Source organism: Lathyrus oleraceus, chromosome 3, assembly GCF_024323335.1.
Source record: "Lathyrus oleraceus cultivar Zhongwan6 chromosome 3, CAAS_Psat_ZW6_1.0, whole genome shotgun sequence".
In the NCBI taxonomy this organism is placed as follows: domain Eukaryota; kingdom Viridiplantae; phylum Streptophyta; class Magnoliopsida; order Fabales; family Fabaceae; genus Lathyrus; species Lathyrus oleraceus.
This window is the reverse complement of record NC_066581.1, coordinates 75,356,459-75,381,750: the sequence shown is the minus strand read 5'-3', so window position 1 is coordinate 75,381,750 and position 25,292 is coordinate 75,356,459. Positions and strand designations below refer to the sequence as shown.

The window sequence follows — 25,292 nt, the reverse complement described above, 5'->3', positions numbered from 1 at the left end:
AGTTGTCATAAGGAATCATAAGCAATTTGAATAGTGAACTCCAATCTTGCCAAACCTTTTACATTTGATTAAAACCATTTCATTGTTTTAGTGTCATTTTACTCAAAAGATAAATTTTCAAACAAAACAACTTGGTTACTTTTTAAACTTATAACAATTTGGATTATAGAATGGCGGTAATAACAACCAATCTCTGTGGATACGATATTAAAATATTTGCCGAAAATATACTTTTCAACATTGATCTCTCCCAATGCAAACCCAATGAATGATAGGTGTGGAGAATACCAAGGTGTGATCCTAATGCCAATGCAAAGCTATGAGATGGCATGAGGGACCTTAGGGGTCAAAATTGGGGTCTTACAGTTCCCACCTATTTCAAAACCCAGTTGCAATCTGGCAAATCATTTCAAACCCAATTATTGTATGGAAAACCATCTAAAAGCTCAGTTCCCGGCTGACTAAGCCTAACTTCCCCATGATAAACCATGTTTAAGTCTGGTTATCACCTGACAGTCAAATCAATTAAAGACCACTTCTCGCCTGGCAAGAAAATCATCAATTAGCCCATGCATTTCATCCTACACATCATTCTAACAATAGGCGTGCATTAACAAAATCATCATCCCAAAGCATATCATGCATCAATACCATGCATCGACATGCATACATAACATGGATACATAGCATAGGCTAAGACTTAGTACCCATCATAAGATTCTAGATCAATCCCTAAATAAGCCGATAATAGATATCTATCCAAGCTTCTCCCTAACTCTTTCCTCGTTATACATCCCATTAAGTTAGTCTTAAGGACAATCCCCCAAACAAGTATCCTTGGAACTCATTCCTCAAGAAGAAAATACTTAGCAACATTGTCCTTAGTATGCCCTAAGGATATACAATTCCCTCACCGGATCCTTGCATGGATTTCTTAGGACTTTCCCTGACACTCACGCTCTTAGGGAACCTTGCCTAGAAGCATATTCCCCAATAGACAATCATCTTACGTGACACCAGTCTTTCCTAGTAGAGACATCAAGTTCTTCTACCAATCTCCTTTTTACTTCGCTCTTCTGGAAGAACTCTCCATCAGAAGTTCTTGCTCTAGTACCATCCATGATAATATCCCCATCCCTCTCCATGATACTTTTATTTCTTGAGTACCACAGTAGTGAGAGGTTGGTTTAGGAGTCCCCACGAAATTCCAATAGGGATCTCTCCCAAGTATACAAGTACCTTGATATATTGTTGTTTTTATTTCTGGTTCTTACACCACCAGTCACTTCGGTTCTTACACCGTTGTCATCTAGTCACTTTGGGTCTTACACAGTTGTCATCTAGTCACTTCGGTTCTTATACTGTTTCCACCAGTCACTTTGGTTCTTACACAATTGTCATATATTCACTTCGGTTCTTGTACCGTCGACACTCAACTAGGTTCTTATATCATGGTCACTACTTTGGTTCTTACACCATTATCTTCGGTTCTTACACCATCGTTCGTTTCGGTTCTTATACCGTTGGTTTATATTTTGCGATTCTTACAACATTTGTCGTTTCATTTATGATTCTTATACCACTGTTATTTCTTTCGGTTCTTATACCATTGTCACTACTCTTGGGTCTTACCCCAGTTTTCTTGCTGGTTTAGCATCAGTTTTTATACCAATGACGATTGAATTCCAATCCCCAACTATACCAGTACAATCCCGAGTAGGAATGCTTATTGGTCTTCCCCAGTAAGTAAACGTCTTCACAAAGTCTTTTCAATAAAGGATTTCTCCAGCAAACTCACTTATGATGATTCTTCAAGAGAACCTATCCAGTAGCAGGTCATCCTGAATGATCGTTACCAGCCAGTGAGCGGGTTTTCACCTCTCACATCCCCAGCTTAATAACCCATCCCTCAAATATCATAGTTTCATCAAACAACGACTGGAGGATCGTCAGAGTCCTACCAAAATTTAAAAATGATTCGATGATAATAGGAATTGCAACGACCGGAGGATCGTCAAAGTCCTACCAAAATTCTAAAATGATCGAATGATCGTAGGAATTGCAACGACCAGAGGATCGTCAGAGTCCTACCAAAACTCCAAAATGATCGGATGATCATATGAATTGTAACAACTGGAGGATCGTCTGAGTCCTACCAAAATTCCTAAATAATCGATGATCATAGGAATTGCAATGACTGAAGGTTCGTTAGAGTCCTACCAAAATTTCGTAAAATGATCGGATGATCATAAGAAGCAACGAGCGGAGGATCGTCATAGTCCTACCTGATTCCCGTAAAACAATCAGACGATCATATGAATCGTATACAAGTTTCAATCAGAGGGGTTGAAACTGATCAAAAGGGTTCTACCAGGGTTTTATCAAACAACGACTAGAGGATCGTCAGAGTCCTACTAAAATTCCATAAAATGATCGGATGATCATAGGAAGCAACGCTGGAGGATCGTCAGAGTCCTACCCGATTCCCGTAATATGATCGGATGAACATAAGAATCGTATGCAAGTTTCACCCAGAGGGGTTGAAATTAATCAAAAGTGTTCTACCAGGGTTTCATCAGAGTTCCACCAGGATTTCATCAAGGTTTCATTAGTAATGACCACAGGATCGTCAAAGTCCTACCTAGATTCCGTCAAGTATGATCGGAGGATCATTGGAATCGTATGTGGATATTACTAAGAAGGGTTGAAACCTATCAAGTATTTGGGTTCCATCAAAGTGTTGCATGGATTCTCCAAGGAACGGTCCATAGATTGGAGTTCCACTAAGGGTATCATCCAGGTTCCATCAGATTGGATATGTGTTCATTCACACGGATTCCATCAAAGGTTGGTTTGAATACTAACAGAGCACTAGAAGCACTGAGTCCTTATTAACCCCTCATAGTTTACTAACTCTGTGATCAAAATTAGGGTCCCTCTCTATATTTAATCATCTTCCACCATGAGAGGATGAAGACTCACCGTCATCATCACTTCAGTTCAAAGGTGATTAAATAGAGCCAACTGTCGTACCCTAAATTTTGCTCATTTTTCATATGCTTTCTAGTGCCACTTTATTTCGAATGTGTGAACATCACAATTGATAGAAAAGCATGTGTAAGGAGTTACAAGGGTGAAGTCCTGAGTTCGAGTCCCGTCTTTCATATCTATAATGCTTTTCTCCTTTTTTTTTAATTTTTCTAGACTTTTTGCATTTTTCTTTTTAGAATTATATTATTATTATTAGGATTATTTTATTAGCGTTATTATATTACTAACATCTTTTTTCACTAAAAATAGAATTATAATAGAATTATTTTATTATTACTATATTTATTTAAGTTTTTACTATTAATATTATTATATATGTATCTATTATAGTTATTGCTGTTATTATTAAAAAAATGCATTTATTATCATTTTATTTAATGTGTATTTTTTAAAATTAAGTCATTTTCACTTTTGTTTCACTTTTTGTTCAAAAAATATAAAAAAAAAGGATAAAAAATATACTGTGATTATCACAAAATAGTTATCACAATATAGTTAAAAATCAAAAGGGTTAATTGTAATTATAATTATAATTTTTTTATTATGTTATTTTATTAATTAATTTTTATTTTTTTATGTTTTATTTCATTTTTGGTAATTTTATTTTAATTTAAAATCATAAAAATCAAATATTTTGATTCATGGTATAAAATAAAATAAAAATATTTCTATGTTAAGTAAGAATTCATTTATATTAATTATTTATTTTATTTTTGATTTAGCTTTTAATTTTATAATTAAATATTTTAACCTAATAATTTGATATAAATAGAAAAAAGATTTCCACATATTGAACTTTCTCCATTTTTAGAATTTTTCTTCTTTTTATGTTTTTACCTTCACTTAAATTATTTTAAAATTAAAATTTATACTTTTTTAGTTTTTCATTTTAATATTCGAATTTTTTATTAATTTATTTTTAATAATTATTATATTATTTATTTTTCATGTATTTTAGTCTAAAAATCAAGAAAAATTAATATAAAATAAAATAAAGATTCTTTTATTATTACCTTTATTACAATATTTCTCATTATTATTATTATTTAATAAAATTATTAAAATCAATTTTATTTAATCATTTTTGCTGTTACATTTTATCTGAGCCAGATTCATTGGCTTGGTCCCTAAAAAACAAATAAGATCAAATCAAATGAAAAACCTTCTTAATCCGACAAATCTCATTCAACTCTTGACCTAATTCTACCATATAAAAAATTCGACCCTTAAAGATTGTTGCTCTTCACACTCAAGAAGGAGGAGGGAGAAAAGTACAAAGAAAAAAAATAAAGGAAGGAAAAAAGACGAAACTTAAATTGGTCATGACACTGCAAGCTAACAACTTTGACCACTTTTATAGTTCCAAATGACGTGTTTGGATTATCTGAATTTTGGATTTGTTTGTAAATTCATTTTTTGTGTGTGTGAATTTTGATTTTATATGATAATGATATTAATTGTCTTTATATATATATATATATATATATATATATATATATATATATATATATATGTTTAATATTTTTTTGTTGATATAATTCATTTAGTGTTTAGGTTTCTTTTTTTCCTTTTTATTTTATAGTCAATTTTTAATTATTATCATTATTAAAAAACTACATAAAATAATAATAACCTAATTCTTTTTTTAATTCACATAACCAATTTCAAATCAAATTCAACTAAATTTACAAATCAAAATTTTAAACTAATCACAAATCAATTTAAAAAAAAAACATAAATCAATTTTCTTTCAGTGAGATATCCAATTTTTTAAGACTAAATCCTAACATAAAACCATTCAATACAATACCTTAGTAAAAGTTTTTTAAAACAAAAAAAAAATCATATCAAAACCAATAACTTGTTTCAAACTAAAATCATATATCAACCTTTTTTTTAATATCATGAAACAATTTGTAAAAATCAATTTTATTGTTTTTTAACAACTCATTTAATGTCAGGAAGGCAAATTTCTAAACCCTTATTCTTGATTTAATTAATTTAACTTAATTTAATTTAATTTAATTTAATTTTAGATTTTATTTTATTTAATTATTTTTGATTAAAATTCCAAATGAATCTTCCTCTTCATATACAAAATACAAAAAACATGCTCTCTTGTTTTTATAACTATTATTAGTATCATCATTATTTTTTTAAATTTTTTGTCTTAATTAATAAATTAAGTTAATTAATTAATACTTAATTCTCTTAATATATTGTTTAGTCCGTTAACAAAAATTCTAAAAATATAAACAAAGTTTCAAATATTAAAAATACAAAAAAAATGTCCCTTTTACTTCTATTAGGATATTTAGACAAAAAAAATATTAATTGTCCCATTTAATTAATTTAGTGTTGATTAGTTTTTCTCTTTTTTATCTATGTTATTTTATTTATCATAAAAATGACAAAAAAAATCTCTTTCATCTTTTATACCTTGTATTTTTTTCATTAATCTTATTTAATTTTAAATTCACAAAAGAACAAATTTACTTCTCTTCTCTGTAACTCAATATTAAAAAACAATAAAAATAATAATTATAAAAATCAAATGGATTGACTGGTGTCACACCTTATCAATTAGAGAACAATCTAAAATCAATCCAAATCTACCTAATTAACGTGTTCTCTACCCTTGTGCATTGTGGCTTTTTCAAACAAACTTTTCTCTGTCCCAGACGCATTGAAATATTTTCACAATTAAAAATAACAAACACACAACATTTTTCTAGATGAATTACGGTAGATAGACATAGAGTTGAAACACTCTATCAAGTACCATTATAAAAAACTTTTTTTAGTCCCTTTTATAATTAAATCATCTATTTCTTAATAAATAATAAAATAATCTTCTTGAAACAAAATAAAATAAATTATTATGCAAGAATAAATAACATAAGTAAACTCACATTAAGCAAACATAGTTAATCCTAGAACTAGAGAAGACTCCCATTGAGTATAATAGAAGTGATGTGTGCCTAACACCTTCTCCTTACTTAACAGACTCCTAAATCCTAGGTCTCACCCTTAACTTTTAGGTTTTATCAATATTTTCCTGTTGCTTAGGAACGAATAAAAGATGATGACAACTTTGTAATTTTTCAGTTGCGATACTATGTTTGATTGTTGTTGAAGGTTCTAGGGCTGATCCTTTAAAAACTAAAGTCTGATTTTAATGGAACTCTCAAGAGGAAATTCTTAAGGAAAGTAGTAGAACAAATGGTTAGACCGAAACTATATAAATCTCAGATGTCTTCTCTCTAAAGTCTTCTCTCTTTAATTCCCATTGATTATTTTATGTACGTTGTATATCTCTCTTCATCTCCATCTTTCTTCTATCTAATTCATAATTTCTAAGGTAAACGTTTTCAAAGATAACACTTTATATATATCAATCACAAATTTTGAATATCATAGCTCACCGTCTCCCACACTATTGCGTTTGGAGTCACTTGGTTAGGAAAGTTAACTACTATTATCTTTTCATCTTTATTTTTCTAATGTACCACCTCCCTGAAAGATGCGTTGTCATCATAAAAAAAAGGAAGAATGTGGTTGTATGTGTTGGGCAGGTTATAAAACCTTATATGGTTTTGATGACGACAAAAGAACAAAGCTAAGTCAATCATAAACATCATCAATATAAAAGATAGAAGTTATCAAAAAGTGAAGTTGATCAAGTTTCAATGTTGAGAGCAAACATAAGTTAAGTCAAATTCAAATATCAACAAAAAAAATTGAAGTGAAAACTCATTCGATTTGGCGCTTTATTGTTTTATTTTGTTTTGATCAGTAATGTGTAAAATAAGCAATAGTAACTCTTGAAGTACCAAAGCAATACACACAAACTAAATATTATTTTCAAATCTCTTGAAAATTGCTTTTGAAATTTACCTAATCAATTATGGTCTTTATCTAATCGATTAAAGATGGGTTATGACCAAATAGGAAAGCAAAAATTGTTGTCTAATCAATTAGAACTTGCATCTAATCGATTAAGGAGCAAACTCGTCTCCTAATAGATTAGAAAGTGTCATTGACTTAAATATTTTTCATTTTGCTAGATCTAATCGATTAACACCACATGCTAATCAATTAGAGAGCAGCGATTAGAGTCCATGAATTGTTTCCTTTTAAAGTCAATTATTTTCCTATATAAAGAAGTCTTGTGTTCATTTACAAAACACGATTTTTCTAATTTACCACTCTCCTTTCTCACTTATTCTCTTATCATAAATTGTTTTTATTCACTATAAATAGTTTTAGTACTTAGAAAGCGAAAGATTTATATACAAAGTTGTGGAAAGAAAATTGTTGAGTGATCCTAATGTAAAATTTCAAGATGTTTTAGTGAAAATCTTTTAAAAAAAATTTATGGACAAAAGTAAACAACATGGTTTAAGATCGAACTATTATAAATTTCTGATATAATCTTTTTATTTTTATCATTTATTTTTTTGATAACTTATTTTCCGCATTTTCCATTCCTTAATCTCTCCTTTTTTTTCCTTCAAAATCAATCAACCCTAAAATGAATTATTTGAGAATCTTTTTCAAAAAATCAAATAACATAATTCACCTCCTTTAATATTTGAATTGACTTGATTAACACTTCCACATCTAAAAGAAGCAACAAAGCTAAAAGTAAGAGAGAAGATTGCAACAAAACCACAGCAACACGAAACTCATATCACATGTTTATCAAGTCTATGCGAGAACAAGACATGACAAACTCCAAATAGATAGTTTGAAAGCATACTAATTATTAAACACATAACACATACAATCAAACAAATGTGTATTCACAATTTCAGCCCATAAACCACTCCTGTACACTACCATAGAAGTTTGATGATTTTCTCAAACGCCCATAAAAGCTCTACACTGTGAATCCCAGTGTGCCTTTATTTGCTTAATCCTTTCTACCCTCTCAGATTGCAGCCTTTGTTCCCAGTATTCCTGGCAGCTGTAAAACCATCCAAATTATCAGAAACAGTATGATTATACAACATTTAAACGCGATCGATCGATCAATCGTACCTTCGGCCTAACAGAATATTTAGTTCTTCCAAATGCACAGCACCTTCATAAGCCGCACGCTATGATCAACAAAAGTATAACTATAACTTGTTATTATAACATTCAAATGGTTCCTATCATATCATGTAGCTTAATTAATATTACCTCGCGGCATAGAGGACATTTTTCTTTAGGATTCGCGGCCTTAAGTCCATCGACAATCGACACCGATGCAGCCGAGCAAGCGCAGATGTAACAGAATATATGACCACAAGTCAGAGAAACTGGATCAAACACTGTGTCCTGTCATAAAAGATCCAAATGAACAATGTCAACATAATGTCATCATAATCTCTTAACTTGACTAGATCTTCATCTTCCAAAATTAACTTACCAAGCATATAGAACAAGTCAAGTCAATATCAATTTTGACAGAATCAAAAAGCTCACAAGTAAGTGATGGTTTTCCATCCTTAAATGTTAGAGAACATTCATCGAACAAAGCTGTTTCCTTCCTTGAGTCCACCTTAGTTTCTCTCAAATTGATGTGAAAAGCCATGAGTTCACAAAGCCATGGACTTTGAAGAATTTCCTTATGCATACTTTGTACCTGTGACTTAAACAATTGACCTTGTTTCGAATAATGAACCTGCAATCACATTAGAAGACCAAATTAATCTGATATTCATTCATCATCATCGTTGTCGTCATCATCGTCGTTATGATCATACCTTATCATATTTCTTTAGAATTTTTCGAATTGCGGTGGCGTTGATGAGTGCATAAGTAACAAGATCTTCACCTTCTTGAATAAGAGCAGTGTGATTCTTATGAAATTTCCCTTTGAACCATAAAAGATACTTTCTGAAACCAGAAGCAAGATGAAGCTCAAGCAATTTCTGTGCACGTTGATTAAAGCATCCAACTATCTCAGACATTTCACTGAGAAGCGAAGGGAAGAACGTTCCATCACACACTGAATAACAAACCATTACACCAAATTATAGATCCAATACTTTTGAAAACAGATTAATCATGATATTCAGAAAGAAAAAAAAATCAAACTTTTTGATAACCTGAGCACTGGTTGGGACAGGTTTGAGATGCTTTATGGGATTGAGATTGAGATTGAGAATGAGAATGAGAATGAGAATGGTCGCTACGGCACTTCTTCAAGATCTTCTTGAGCTTCTTGAATCCAACTTCAGGAAGCTTCTTGTTCTCCTGGCCTTGCATGTATTGCTGGTATTTTTTGCAGAACTTCATGTTTTTCAAGAAACATTAATCAGCGATCCTGTGTTTTTTTTTGGTTGAAAACGATGAATCTTTCACATTAATAAATGATTCAGTTTGTGTTGTGTCTATATAGTGAATTTGTTGTACTTTGGTTTCAAGTTTGTAGTGTTGCTTACGTTAATAATAACAAAAACATTTTAATTATGTGAAAAAGATAAATTCCAATGAATCGAATATCAGATAATGGTGAAGAAAAGAAGAAAAAAATATAGCCAAAATTTATTTTTTAACTATAAATTAATGTGTAATTTTAATAAAATATTAATATTTATTTTCTACCATATAATCATTCAACATAAAGGAATAAAAGTACCGGCAAAAAAAAGATAAAATTAAAGTGGTATGATGTAATTATAATGCCGTCTACTTTTATTATTTTATTAATTGATTTTGTCAAAAGAAGAAAAGTGCTAAATTGTTAATTTTATATTGTTCGATGAATTGCTGGCTAACTTTATACAAAGCGTGTTTATCTTCTAGTATTGCAGAAATAGCAAAATAAACCGAACGATTATTGAAAATGTATAACTTTTTTTTTGTTTCTTTCCAAAATATCAAAAGAAAAGCATCTGTACCAACTTGAATGTATAAAAAATTAAAATTAAAATTTATTACATATGTTATCTATTTTATTGTTTAAACCTTACGAACAATACTATAAATATTTTTTATGAAACATAATTTTTCGATAATATTATGCTACTACTTATACAAAAAATATATAAGTAATTATAATTTTTTTATTTAGTAATTTAGTGATAGGAATTTCAACTCTAAAAAATGAATAATTGAAAAATCACGGGTGTAAAACTATTGAAATCCCCCAAAACCATGAAGAATTTCAAGCAATCTTAATGAACAAGATTGTTATTATCCATACAATAGCAATGAAAAAAGAAGAATAATGGAGAAAGAAAAAATGTAAAGAACGATGAAGGAGAAGAAGAATTAAAATTATGCATAGTTTCTCTCTGTCCACAATCTGTGGAAAACTTCTCATTCACTTTGCAACTGCAAAATAATGTGAATACAATGTTATGAATACTCTATTCACTTCATTACAAATTTATAGATTTAGGTTAACTTGGACCTCAAACCAAAGTCCAAAACTATAAAAGCCCAAAAAAGCTAACACTACTAAAATAGGCCTAAGTCGAAATCAGGTGTGAAGCAATGCTTCGACACTTCGACACACTAACACAACTTAATACACTGTGGTTCGACACTTCCTTGTTCCTGTTGAGCAACATGCTTCGACACAAGGAATTATAATTCAACACACCACCTAATTCATTGTATCTAAGCTATCTACATTCATCATAGCTCTTAGTCTTCTGAACACTTCGACATGCACTCCCTTCGTCATGATGTTTGTAATCTGATTCTCAGTTCTGCAGTGTTCCACATTCATCTTCCTATCTGCTATATGCTCTCGAAGATAATGGAACCTTATTTCATGTGCTTGCTTCGACCATGTGCTATCGGATTCTTCGCCAGATTAATAGCTGACATGCTGTCGATCTTCATGGCAATTGCTCCATGACTCTTTGTTGTTATCTCTTCGATCAGATTCACCATCCACGTTGCTTGACATGCACAAAGAGAAACAACTCTGTATTCTGCTTCGCACGACGATAATGCCACTACTGGCTCCTTTCTCGAACTTCAAGCAACTGGTGCACCACCTAGTATAAACATATAGCCAATTGTGGATTTTCGATCCTCCGTATCACTACACCAACTTGAGTCAGTGTATCCCACTAGTTTGCATTCTTTTCCTTCATCAGCTGTAGGAAACAAAATACCATAGTCGAGAGTTCCTTTCAGATACCTTAATATCCTCTTCGCTGCTGCTAGATGTGATGCCTTTGGCTTCTGCATGAACCTACTCACCATACCTACATTGTATGCTAAGTCAGGTCTTGTATGACAAAGGTATCGAAGTGACCCAATAAGTCTTATATATTGGGTTGTATCAACATCATCTTCATCTGAATCTTTCGACAGTTGTAATCTGGGCTCAGCTGGAGTCGAAGTTGGGTTGCATTGTTGCATCTCAAATCTCTTGAGTATTTCGCATGCATACCTTCTTTGGTGTATCATCAAACCTCTACCACTCTTGTAGAGTTCGATTCCAAGGAAATATGAAATGTCACCTAGATCTGACATTTTGAATTCCTTGTTGAGATCACCTTTGAAGTCGTCGATCTCCTTCTTGCAGCTACATGTTATCAACATGTCATCGACATAAAGGCACAGTATAAGAAATTCACTCTTGCTTATTCTTACATATACTCCACGTTCAGATTTGCACTTCACGAATTCCTTCTCCCTTAGAAAACCATATATCTTCTTGTTCCAAGCTCTTGGAGCTTGTTTAAGTCCGTACATGGCTTTATGCAGCCTGTACACCTTTCTTTCTTTGCCATGTTTCACAAACTCAGCTGGTTGTGCAACATAAACTTCTTCTTCTAAGGGGCCATTAAAGAATGCACATTTTACATCCATATGACACATCTGCTAGTTGTTCATGTTTGCTAGACCAACAACCATCCTAATCATTTCGATCCTAGCAACAGGTGCAAAAACTTCATCTAAGTCGATTCCTTCTTTATGAAGAAATCCTTTCGCCACAAGTCTCACCTTGTGTCGAGTCACTTCTCTTTTGGGATCCAACTTCACCTTGTGTACCCACTTCACATCGATTGCCTTCTTGTCTTGGGGCAATTCGACAAGTGACCAAGTGTTGTTGACTTCGATTGACTTCGGTTCTTCGTCCATTGCTTTCATCCATTTCAAATCTTTCAATGCCTCAGCTAAATTGACAGGTTCGACATATGCGTAGAAAGCATAGTATACCATCTCACCTTCTTCATCAACCATATCATCTGATGTAATCACACATTCTTACAACCTTGTAGGTATGCGTCTTGTTCTTTGAGGTTTGCTTGGGCCTACTTCACCTCTGACTTCTTCCTGACGAACTTCTCTTTCGACTTCACTAGCTGGTTCATCACAAAAGATTCTTACTGAACCTTTCTTGACATTCTCAATCGAATCCCACTCCTTAAGCTCATATATGATCATGTCCCTGCTGATCACCACTTGCTTATTCACTAGGTCGAACAACTTGTATCCTCCAGTCAAATGATATCCTATCAGGATCATCTGATTCGACTTGTCATCAAGTTTTCTTCTCAACTGATCTGGCACATGTCTATGTGTTATAGATCCAAACACCTTCAGATGAATCAAGCTAGGCTTGACACCAGACCAACATTCTTCTGTCGTGATTGCTTCTAGCTTTTTTAGACAATAACTAGAATAGTGACCATACTTCTGACAATTGTAACACTGAATGTGACTCTTGTCTGGCTTTTGACCACCACCCCTTCCTCTACCTGCAACACTACCTCTTTGGTTTCCTTGGTTCCAGGGTTTTCTCTGATTTAACCAGTTTCCTTCTTGCTGATTTCGACCAGTTGAATTGTTGTAGCCTCATCTGCCTTTGTTGCCATTCCAGCTTCCTTTGCCTTTCCTTTCTTTTGCTGATTGAGCCTCCAAAGCCATGTCACTCTTCGACTTTCCTGCAACTCTTTCAGCCATTCTTTGTTCATGAGATTCAAGTGTCTCTTGAAGCTCTTCCTTTGTCAATTTTGACAAATCTTTCGACTCTTCTATGGCTACTACCACGTGGTCGAACTTTGGAGCCAACGACCTCAAGATCTTTCCAACAACAGATCTTGATTGCAATACTTCTCCACATACCTTTATTTAATTCACCAGTTTCGTAACCTTGGTGAAGAAATCCGTTATGCTTTCATTGTCTCCCATCTGAAGCAATTCATACATTCTTTTGTGAGTTTGTAACCCCACCTCTTTCACCTTTTATGCACATCCAAACGATTTCTCCAGAATTTGCCATGCTTCTTTCGCTGACTCTGCATCACTAACCTTTTCAAAGTTATCTGCATCAATACATTGATGGATTATAAAAAGAGCTTTATAATCTTTCTTCTTGAATTCTTTATGTGCAACCTTTTCTTGATTTGTCGCGTCTTCTACAAGTGTTGCTACTCCTTCCTTCACAATATCCCAAAGATCTTGATAACAGAACACAATATTTATCTGCTTGCACCAATTCTCATAATTGTTGTTCTTGAGAATGAGAAGATTTGCTGGAAAATGCCCGTTTGGATGATTCGTTGCCATGTGATTTTCTTCCCACGAGTCGATTAAATCGGAGCTCTGATACCAGATGTTGGAAACCCCCTAAAGCCTATGGAGAATTTCAATCAATCTTGATGAACAAAATTATTATTATTCACATAATAGTAATGAAAAGAGAAGAACAATGGAGAAAGAAAGAGTGTGAAGAACGGCGAAGGAGAAGAAGAATTAAAATTATGCAGAGTTTCTCTCTGCCCACAAACTGTGGAAAACTTTTTATTCACTTCGCAACTACAAAATACTGTGAACACAATGTTATGAATACTCTATTCACTTTATTACAAAAATAAGAGTTACTCCCTTTATTTATAGATTTAGGTTAATTTGGACCTCAAGACAAAACCCAAAACTATAAAAGCCAAAAAAAACTAACACTACTAAAATAAGCCTAAGTCGAAATCCTGTGTGAAGCAATGCTTCGACGCTTCGACACACTAACACAACTTAACACACTAGGTGGTTCGACACTTCCTTGTTCCTGTCGAGCAACATGCTTCGACACAAGGAATTACAACAAAAACCAACTCCAAGTAAATGGATGTCCTTGAGATTATCAATTTAATTTAGTTGTCTTAACTAGATCAACAACTTATTCATCTATAAAATTGTAATGAATTTTATTTAATATATTTTTATTTTAAAGTCAAAACTAAATTCATTTCAAAAAAATAATATACAAAAAATATAAAATCAAATAACATATATTATATCAAACAAAATATTCACTTTAGATTTTGGAAGACTTAATTACAATTTTAATTTTTTATTTGATCTGATTTATGAAATTGATCATGTTGTATTAAATTTAAATAATTTTTATATCCCTATTTTAAATTTAAACAATTTTGATGTTATCATTTTTTCAATGATAAGTTATTTATGAAACATAATAAATCATCATATATAAATATATTGTTGAAGTTTATAGATAAAAATATAAATTAAAATATTTCATCAATTTTTATAAAAAATGTGAAAGAAACTAAAATTATTTAAATTTGAAATATAAAAATTAAAGTTATTTAAATTTAAAATAGATGAATTAATTTTGTAAAACATCAAAGAAAACAAAACCGGAGACCAAGTCTATAACTTAACCATTTTTGAATGAAGTAATTGTATACATATTTAACCTTTTGGAATAATCTATCCAAATATATCCTTAGCGTATTTTATTCGGTCAACGTTTTTAATTTGCATTAAATAATTATTTAGAAGAACTTTCATGGTAATATACTAAAGTTTTAAAAGATTACCACATATAGCTGAAAAATATTATTTTTATCATATATAGCAATTTTTTTGTACAACATACTTCATTATCTTTTTATATCATTTTCCCAACATTCAATGTATTTAGACATTTTTGTCAAGAATACATGTATTCAGACATAATGTTCATTTTGTGAAACCATTGTTGTTATAATTTATCGAGTACTACTTTACCATATCTATAGCAAATTTGATTATATTTTAGGAGATTTTATAATTTAACACACACACACACATATACATATATATATATATATATATATATATATATATATATATATATATATATATATATATATATATATATATATATATATATATATATATATATATATATATATATATATATATATATATATATATATATATATATATATATATATATATATATATATATATATATATATATATATATATATATAATTTATTGAGTATTATTTTATTATATTTATAGCAAATTTGATTATATTTTAGGAGATTTTATAATTTACCATATATATATATATATATATATATATATATATATATATATATATATATATATATATATATATATATATATATATATATATATATATATATATATAATTTATTGAGTACTACTTTATTATATCTATAGCAAATTTGATTATATTTTAGGAGATTTTATAATTTATCACATATATATATATATATATATATATATAAAATTTATTGAGTACTACTTTATTATATCTATAATAAATTTGATTATATTTTAGGAGACTTTATAATGTACCATATATATATATATATATATATATATATATATATATATATATATATATATATATATATATATATATATATAGATATAGAACATCACGTAAAAATATAAGATGTTCTTAGTTTTCGAAAATATTTTTTCAAATGCAATTTATGTATACATAACTCATTCGTTTTTGAGTTATAGTTCAATTTTATAATTAAATTTAGTTCAAATATATATTTTTAGAATTTTTCCAAAAATATACTTCCTAAAACATATTTCCTAAAAATATATTTTTGAATTTTTGTCTGATGCTCTAGTAATATATATGGTGCATTAAGAAATTCATATATTTTACCGTTGAGAAATGTAGTTGAGTGATGCTCTAGTAATATATAGCGTGCATTAAGAAATTCATATATTTTACCGTTGAGAAATGTAGTTGAGTATAGAAGATTATATCTAAAATAACTTATCATAAGCATCTTGGTATTGCACCCTTAAAATAATCTTTAGACGCGTGCCGATGTGACCCACTCTGATACCTGCGAGTACAAGCTCTCAACAATATCCTCTAAGTATTTTATTATGTACTTTATTATTTTAGTTTTGATAATTTAGAATATAAAATAAGTGATTAATATTTTGATATTTTGATTTTGTATTTATTGTTTAAAATATTTGTATGAAGTTTTTTGGGATTTATTTTATTTTATTATTTATAATGTAATTTGATTTTGAAAAAATAAATATTTTCATTATAAAAATTGATTTTATTAAATAGATTGTGGTGGAGATACCAAAACCCAACCCGAACCCGTTTGGGACGAGTTTGAGTTTTAATTCTCCATCCTTAATGGAGATTGGGACACAAAATGGTGATTGTTTTAGGATTCTGGTTTGGGGGAGATAAAAATCATCTCTGACCCGCTTTCTTGCCATGCATAGTTGTCATTGGTGCTGACAAATTCCAGTAAAAAGAAGGAGGTTCTCATCTCCAGGTGACCTTGGTAGTGATTGTATGTAAGGCTACGGACTAGGTGGAGTTCTTCTTTAATCTTTTGACAACTCATCGCTCAAAAATTTGATGGGATCAATGGGTGATTGCCACAAACAAAGACTGTGAGTAGATTGGTGAAGCTGGAAGATTCAAGAAGCGATAGTCGAGTAAAGATTTCACATAAGATTTTGACATTAAGATGTATACAAGTTAAGATCCAGATATCCGATTTATTTTTCTCGGCATTATTGTGCATTAGTGCATCAAAAGTCAATTGTGCCATGAATGACTTCTGAGTCCTTTCCTTCCATGATGTGCATCAATTCAATAGTCATAGTCTGGATATGAAATGGAGAGATTTCCAAGAATTAGGTCAAAAAGTCAACTGTTCCATGATGTCTTTTGTTCCAAGTAAACCCACCAAGAACCATATCATCAAATGGAATTCACAATATCTTGTTCCATAAGTAACAAAAAGAGCGTCAATCATAGTTATCTGATCAAATCCTCAATATCCCAAATGTCGAAACAATCCAGTTGAAATCATGAACCTCTTGAACCAATGATTTTACCTTATGCAAATGAATGAAAATGAATGATTTCTAAATGAATGCTTAAGAGGACTATGTAGATGAATTGGAGACCATGCCAGATAAAATGAGAATCGGTGGGATAAAATTTGGGGTATGACAAATATCAAGCAGGCGAGGCTCTTTATTAAGAAGAGAACTCGGGGTCGAGTTCTTCAGAGGTGGAGTAGACAGATGTAGGAAGAGTGGTTGCGCGTATCGAAGAAGTCGCACACCGAAAAGGTTCAGCAAAAATTGTACAGGTTTAGCATCCGATATCAGAATGACTATTATTATACCTTTCTGCATATGGAATCGACTCACTAGTCCAACACACTGATTTGATGTGATATAGGGGTCTTTTAAGGAAAGTCTTATTTTATACCTCTACTATTATCCTTATACCCTAATATTTATCAAAATATTCCATTTCTATCCTTTTTATTTATTAATTAAATTTTTTAAAATTGAAATGTTTTTAACTCCTACATTAGTTTACCGAAATACTTGACAAAAGAGTTTCAGTAGTCAATTTTTAAATCTTTAATATACCAAAACACTTGACAAAAGAATTTCGGTAGATAGATTTTTAATGTACCAGATCACTTGGCAAAATAGTTCTGATAGTAAAAAAAATTTAGTGTATCAGATAACTTAATTAGACTGTTCCGGTAATTTTCAAAATCTTAACCGAACAACTTAATTAAAGTGTTTTGGTGTTTTTTTTTCTTCTCAAAATTACAGGTTTTATTAAAACCGTGGCTGAAAACTGTGTAATTAAAATTTTAGACGATTGTTCACTTTAGACAACGATTTTATTGTGGCGCCTAGACTCATAATGTTTTATCAAATAACTTAATTAAAGAAATCCGGTTAAGTTTGTTACTTTAGTTACACTGAAAGTGTTGCTAAAAGACTAATGTTGCATTAACTCATTTTGTTTTATCGGAATGTAATATTTTTACTTTTCTAAACATAATTTATTTATTTAAGGATATTTTAGTCCAATTATATGTATTGTAGAGGTAGGGAAATAATTGTTGGGGGTATGAGGTAAAATTTTCTTTTTTAAATCATCCAAGTTTATTTCAAGCCTAAATATGATATTTTTATATTTTTCGTAATTTTCTATTTTATTTATGTTTTAGATTAAGAGCCCACTAGATTTTTTCTTTTTTATTTTGGATTAAAAGCCCATTAGAATTTCGATTTATGAATTTAAACATCTTTTGGTATGGCCGTCAATGTTGTTTTTGATTCTTTCTAATGGATTCCAGAACATTATCTTTGTCATTTGCAAACTTGTTTTTCGTTTCAGGTTTACGATTTCTAATCCTTCGTGATTCTGACTTTGTCAACTTCAACAACAACAAAAAAAAATAACAATTAATTCCTAAAATGGTTTCAGTTTAATTAAAAATCAGTTTAGATCAATTTATAATCTGTTTAAATTTATAAATTGGTGTTGTATTTCAATTATTTTTAGAATTTATTTTTCTAATATATATATATATTCAATGATTTTTTTCCGTTTCATTAATTTAAAAAGTAATTTTGTTTAAAAAATATTCAAGTAGTAAATATTTTTTTTTATTTTTCATTTTTAAAAAAGTTTTTTTTAAGAATATGAATTTTTTAATAAACAACATATTTTATTTTCAGAATTTTTAAAAACTTTTTCCAGAAAAGAAAAAACATTTTTTTTTTGTTTTTTTCAAATAAAATATATTTTTCTAATGTTTAAGATATAACTATTTAGTTAATAGTGTGCAAAACGTCTAAAGTACATGATATCACATTTTCTATAGTTAACTATAGTTAAATAAAGATAATAGAAAAATTATAACCAAATATACCATAGTTATTTTGTTACAATTGAATAGTAACTAATCAAAAGGTTTTTATTCGTCGGTGCACTTTTTGGTATGACAATCACCTTTGTTTGCTCTTACATTGCGTCCACGAAATCTCAAAGGTTTTTATCTTTTTTAATGGTTGCCAACTTTAATAGGATCATTGACATTTATTGTTCTCATCTCAATTCATGTTTATCTCGTTTTTATAGTTCTATCTTCACATGCAAACCAAACATGTCAATCTTTCAATCCTCACAAAAAATACTATTTCATATCTATCATAAAAAGAACATTTCTCTTTTAAGGATAGTAAATTTCAAATTGGTCCAAAAATCATTAATAAAATTCAAGAAAAATTATAAATAAAGAGAAAAAAATAGTGCAACCGACGGTTTAAATTATTATCAGCCAATAACAATAATGTATTCAACCAAATCAATCTATACAATTTAAATTATTTATATAATTTAACATTTTAAAAATATTTTGATTATATTATATGTAATATTTATTTATATTGACCGTGTACATTTATTAAACTCATAAATAAAATAATATATTTATTCAAACATGTGTTGATTAGTTGATGAATTAGGTAATAACCCTCTTGTGAATATTTGTATTTGAAATGACAAAATTCATAACCCTCTAGTGATTTTTTTTTTAAAAATTCGAAAATAATAATTTTTTCAAAAAAACATCAAAATAACCAAGTTTGGTAGAGGATGCGCCAAATAAATTGGCGCACCCCATACCATTAAGAGGAGGTGCCAGTAGCATTGGCGCACATGCGTTGGGCCTCATGAGGAGGCGCCAATGCTTGTGGTGTCTGCATTGGCCCTCACGAGGAAGCGTCAACGCCTCTGGCGCCTGAGTGTATTTTGCATGGTGGACGCCAATTCATCTGGCGCTTGCATGTGATGGTCATATGGGCGCCAATTCATCTGGCGCCCACGTGGTTTGTCCAATACATGTTCCGTCTCTATAAATACCACGCCTTGTATACAATTATTTTCACTCAAATTCATCTCCTAATACCATAAGTTGTCTAGTTCAACCATCGATTTCAATTCTCTCTGTTTCAACAATGTCTGTATACGTTCAGAAACGAAATACTGATGTAATGTTTTTTGCCGTTGCGGCTCTGATACAAGTTTGACTTTGGAACACAAATACGTTTGAATGTCTTAATCGGACGTTGTACAGTTGGCTAGAGGGAGAAATTGGAGAGGGTGAACGGATTAGAAGAATACAATAACTTGTGTCCACGTTCAACTAACACAGAGAAGTGCGCGAATGGATGGATATTAAGACCGACCAAGACGCTCGTAGGATGATGCATTACATGTTCAAAATTGTTTTGATGGTTGTAATCGCATAGTTTTTGTATTCTAGTTGTTTTAATTGTTTGTGTTATTTTTTATGAACAACTATCTTTTCGTCACAGACGTCTACTATGAAGTAAATTTAGTTTTCCATATATTGCAACAGAGGTACTATGAAATAAATTTAGTTTTTCATATATAGAAACAGAGGTACATCTGAATTTATCTGATTGTGCTCGTTCCAACACTAGGACAGTTATTACGATTGTGACCTGGTTGACGGCATGAACTACATAGTCTAACCATTTTGCTCGCCGTATCCATTTCGGTTCGAATCCGGGTGCTGTTAGGGCGACCCTTTTTCTTCCTTCGCATAACTTCGTTGTGTCAGACGATGTCCCCTTGATATTCTGGCCAATAATCCTCTTTTGCCACTACCGAAAAACTAATTTTATAAACATTTAAAAGACTGGCGACTTTGTAAACTTCAGATAGCAAGTATGATGGATCCCTTCGAACCTTTGAGCACGCTGCAATGACATGGGAGCAGGGGGTACGAAAGGTTTGGAACCTTCCGCAATCACACCAACCTCTATCTAGTTCGACTTTGTACTGTCCCATCGGCATGCTCTCATTGTGATCCATGGACTCGGCAACACTAAACCAAACTTTAGTTTGGTCAAATACCGTAACCATGCGTGTGTTTGCTCTGGTTGCTTCATGTCTAATGAATTTCATTGAAGCATCACTGAACAATTGTCCAGATTGCAACACTGAACTCCATTTTGAGCGTCTGGTTTCAAATAACGCTCCTAGCCTGAAATATGTAGCCTGCACCAAAGCGGTTATTGGTAGGTTACGGATGCCTTTGAAGACAGACTTCATTGATTCCACAAGATTTGTTGTCATGTGGCCCCAACGCTGACCGTTGTCATATGCCCTAGTCCACTTCTCCAACGGAATACTATCGATCCACCGTACCGCATCTTTGTTCGACAATCTTATTTCCTCGGCGGTAGTGTTTGAAAGAAGGTTTTGATAATGCATAACCTGCATTGACAACCTTCTTACGCAACGTCTTATCTTTGATTTCCCACATGAAATTATGAGAAATATGTCTAATACAAAAGACATGCGTCGAAGGAGGATTTTGCCAGACATTGTCAATGTTATTATATGCACTGATGATTTAGGGGTGTCTATCAGAGATCAAACACAAGTTAGGTTGAGGTGCAACGTGCAATCGGAGATTTCTTAGGAAAAAACTCCATCCCTCAGCAGTCTCCCTTTCAACTAGGGCAAAGGCGATTGGAAAAATATTGATGTTCCCATCTTGTGCCACTGCCATCAGTAATGTTCCTTTGTATTTTCCATATAACCATGTACCATCAATTTGTATAATTGGTTTACAGAAAGAAAAACCTATGATACACGGTTGATACGCCCATAATAGACGGTGAAATATTCTATTTCCAACAGCACACGTACCATCTGGTGTATATGCGGGTAATGTTTCCATCTTGACAATTGTCCCGGGAGCATAGTGTTTTAGAGCCAACAAATATTTTGAAAGTTGTTTGTAAGACTCCTCCCAATTGCCAAACACTTTTTCAACAACTTTTGTTCTAGCTATCCATGCCTTCCTATATGATGGAGTGTACTCGTACTCTGCCCTAATATGCGAGATTATTGTACTCACCATTAAACATTGTTTCGTACTCGGTGGACTACAAGTTCATTTTGGCTTTGTTGGAGAGGTGGAGACCCGAGACCCACACATTTCACCTTCCGATTGGTGAGTGTACCGTCACACTTGAGGACGTGTACATGTTGTTGGGTCTCCGTATAGACGGAAAGGCAGTGAATGAGCGAGTTAACCAAGACAACAATATATGCAATGAATTATTGGGTGCCCCTTTGTTAGACGACGAAACTGAGGGAGACACATCCGGTCAAGCAAGGGGGCAATGTATAAATTTAAAATACCTAAAATAATATTATGCTAGTATAGTATTGTCCGACGATTCAACCGAGTATGAGAAAATAATAAAAGCTCGATGTTATATTATGATTTTATTTGGTAACTTTTTGTTTCCAGAAAGTACAGGTAATTCTGTGAATATAATGTATTTACCTTTGTTACGCAACATTAATAAGGTAAACACTTATAGTTGGGGTTCAGCTATGTTGGCCCATCTATATAGTGCAATGTGTAGAACTGCAAAAAATAATACCTGTACTTTTTTTCATGTGCTTATTTGCTTCATGCTTGGGGGTGGTCGAGAATGCCGTCGCTCGCCCCGATAAATGAGCGCTCATTCGTGTTCCCGTTTGCAACCAAGTAAGTCTAACACTTTACCATTCACTATTTAGTTAATTATATTTATTATTATAATTAACAATAAATAATATTTTTCACTTCTTTTTATTATCTTAGGTGGTCAGTAAGGGGAATGAACTACAATAGGTGTCTGAAATACGCTATTGTAGTCTATTGAAATCTATTGGACCACATTGGACATGACGATGTAATAATCCTACAAAACTATATTTTAATTTAAAAATACTTCTCAAATTATTTTCCATCTAACCATTTGGTATTGTTTTACAGTTTGTTTGGAGGCCATATCTAGGTCTGAATCATGATGTGAACCATGACGATGCTGCAGTTTGGACAACGAAGACACCGATTATCCGATTCACTACGGTGGAAATGCACCAAAGTGATCGAGTCAAACTGCAGTTCGGAATGCTACAACAAATTCCATAATCTCCCACGTGTTTGGGGAATTGGCATCAAAAAAGGGTCGATGCACAGTGGGATTATTCTGACTGAAGAGACTTTGCAAAAGACATGTGTCGTCAATGGAGGAATCGACGACAACACATCTTGAACGAACCAGTCACCCAAGGTGCAAGACCCACTCAACAATATATGGCATGGTTTAGGTCTGTAACAACTCAGCAATTTGTATCTGAGCCGCGGTATTTGATGGATCCACGCCAACTTGCTTCGTCATCGTATGCCCCACATCAATTCACCACCCAACACCAATGTGAACTCACCCAAACCCAACAACCAACCACACAACATCAACCGACCACATACACACAACAACCAAACACCCAACATCGCAACCCGTTCATGCCAACCACCCAACAACCAACCATCCAACGTCGCACCCCGTTCATACCACCCACCCAAACACAAAACCAAGAATCAAACCCCGCATCCACAACCGTCTACAACCCAGATAATTCATATGGGTCACTTCATCGTAGCCCCCCACCAATGAACACCCAACCACTGTTTAATTATAGTACGCCCTAGGAACCATTGCTTCGTTTTCAAAACGACTCAATGGCCCAATTTGGGCAACTATACCGTCCCCAATTCACCCAACCCCAATGCCCTAACTACGATGCCATGGGCACCAAACTCCATTACGGAAGCGCCGTTGGTCAGAGCCCCTCCGGATATTGGGAGCAAATGATGACACATCTATCAAATACCGCCGGGACTTCCGCCGGACCTTCCAACCAGCCATCGCTCGATCAGGTCAGCACCCGAAGACCACAAACACCTCAAGAAAATCGTGGGAGACCTCGGAGACAAACTAACACACCGGGATGTGGAACCGGAGGACGTTATAATCGGGCGGGTCATTACTTTTTTGTCTGCCCAATATAACCAATTATTACATATTTAATGAATTAATTTTTTTTCATTATTATTTCTTATGTATTAAATAATAAATATTAAATATTAAAAATAAAAAAGTTAAAAAAATTAAAAAACTAAATAAATATAAAAAAATGAAACGCATACACCCACCATGCAAAATACACTCAGGCGCCAGAGGCATTGGCGCTTCCTCATGAGGGCCAATGCAGGCGCCACAAGCATTGGCACCTCCTCATGAGGCCCAATGCATGTGCGCCAATGCTATTGACGCCTTCTCTTAGTGGTACGGGAGTGCGCCAATTCATCTAGCGCATCCTCTACCAAACTTGGTTATTTTGGTATTTTTTTTTGAAAAATTGGTTATTTTTTATTTTGTTTTAAAAATATTGGTTATTTTGAAAAAAAAAATCCAACTAGTAAAATAGCGAGTAAGTGACTCAGTTTTTATTAATATTATAACTATTTTAATTTTGTATAACTTTTTTTACCACTTGCTCTTTCTTTTGCTTTTAATACTAGTAAAGTAGCAAATTCGTGCCTATATGGGGTGTTTTTTTTGGGTGGAATATGACTTTAGACGCACATTCATTTTCAAACTGTAATAAAAATAAGAAGTTAATTTAAAAAAAATAAATAATAAATTTAAGTTGAAATAATAATTAACATAAAAAATAAAATGTAATTAACAATATTATAAATAATATGATTAAAAATTGTATTAAATAAATTAATCGTTTTAGTTTTTTATAAATATATTTATTTTATAAGAGAGAATATAATTTTAAAATATCTATTTAATATTTTTAAAGCTCCCTTAATTTTCTCATATATTAAAAATAAATGGTCGATAAATTTCTATTATTCAATATTTGAATCAGTATTAAAGTTGTTCTTGTTTATAATATTAGTATTTTTTGTGTATATAAAAATATTTGAATCAACAATTTTTTTCTTCCGTATATAAATATTATTTTTGTTTAGATATTATTTATAAAATTATTTGAATCAATAGTAAAGTTGTTCCCGCATATAAAAATATTTGACTCAACAATATATATTTTTTCATATATAAATATTTTTTTATTTTAAAAATATTTATAAAAATATTTGAATCAATAGTAAAATTATTTCCGTATATAAAAACATTTGAATCAATAGTAAAGTTATTCACATATATAAATAATATACTTGTTGATGTGTTACTTCCAGATATGCAACATTTATTTCCATGTCATTTTTAATTATTTTTTATTTGCAAA

The 25,292-nt window shown here is 31.7% G+C and overlaps 1 protein-coding gene across 2 annotated transcripts; it reads right to left on the bottom strand.

Annotated features, from left to right (window-relative positions):
* Nucleotides 1-7,688: 7,688 nt before the first annotated feature.
* On the bottom strand, nt 7,689-9,542 carry LOC127132674 (probable E3 ubiquitin-protein ligase BAH1-like 1). 2 transcript variants are annotated; one of them, XM_051061634.1, is made up of 6 exons: nt 9,150-9,542; nt 8,805-9,049; nt 8,468-8,722; nt 8,239-8,376; nt 8,095-8,153; nt 7,689-8,020 (listed from the first exon to the last, which is right to left on the bottom strand). In XM_051061634.1, exons 1-6 carry the CDS (start codon nt 9,337-9,339, stop codon nt 7,915-7,917), a joined length of 993 nt encoding a protein of 330 aa, XP_050917591.1. In that variant the 5' UTR covers nt 9,340-9,542; the 3' UTR covers nt 7,689-7,914. The 2 variants fall into 2 exon arrangements, with proteins under 2 accessions (XP_050917591.1, XP_050917592.1); XM_051061635.1 differs by lacking the exon at nt 7,689-8,020 and having other exon boundaries at nt 8,095-8,137.
* Nucleotides 9,543-25,292: the final 15,750 nt, after the last annotated feature.

Coding starts and splice junctions, on each gene's coding strand:
- LOC127132674 (XM_051061634.1), bottom strand. CDS start 9,339: ATGAAGTTCTGCAAAAAATACCAGCAATACATGCAAGGCCAGGAGAAC. Junction 8,723..8,804: donor TTCTAAAGAAATATGATAAG/GTATGATCATAA, acceptor ATGTGATTGCAG/GTTCATTATTCGAAACAAGG. Junction 8,154..8,238: donor AATGTCCTCTATGCCGCGAG/GTAATATTAATT, acceptor TGTTGATCATAG/CGTGCGGCTTATGAAGGTGC.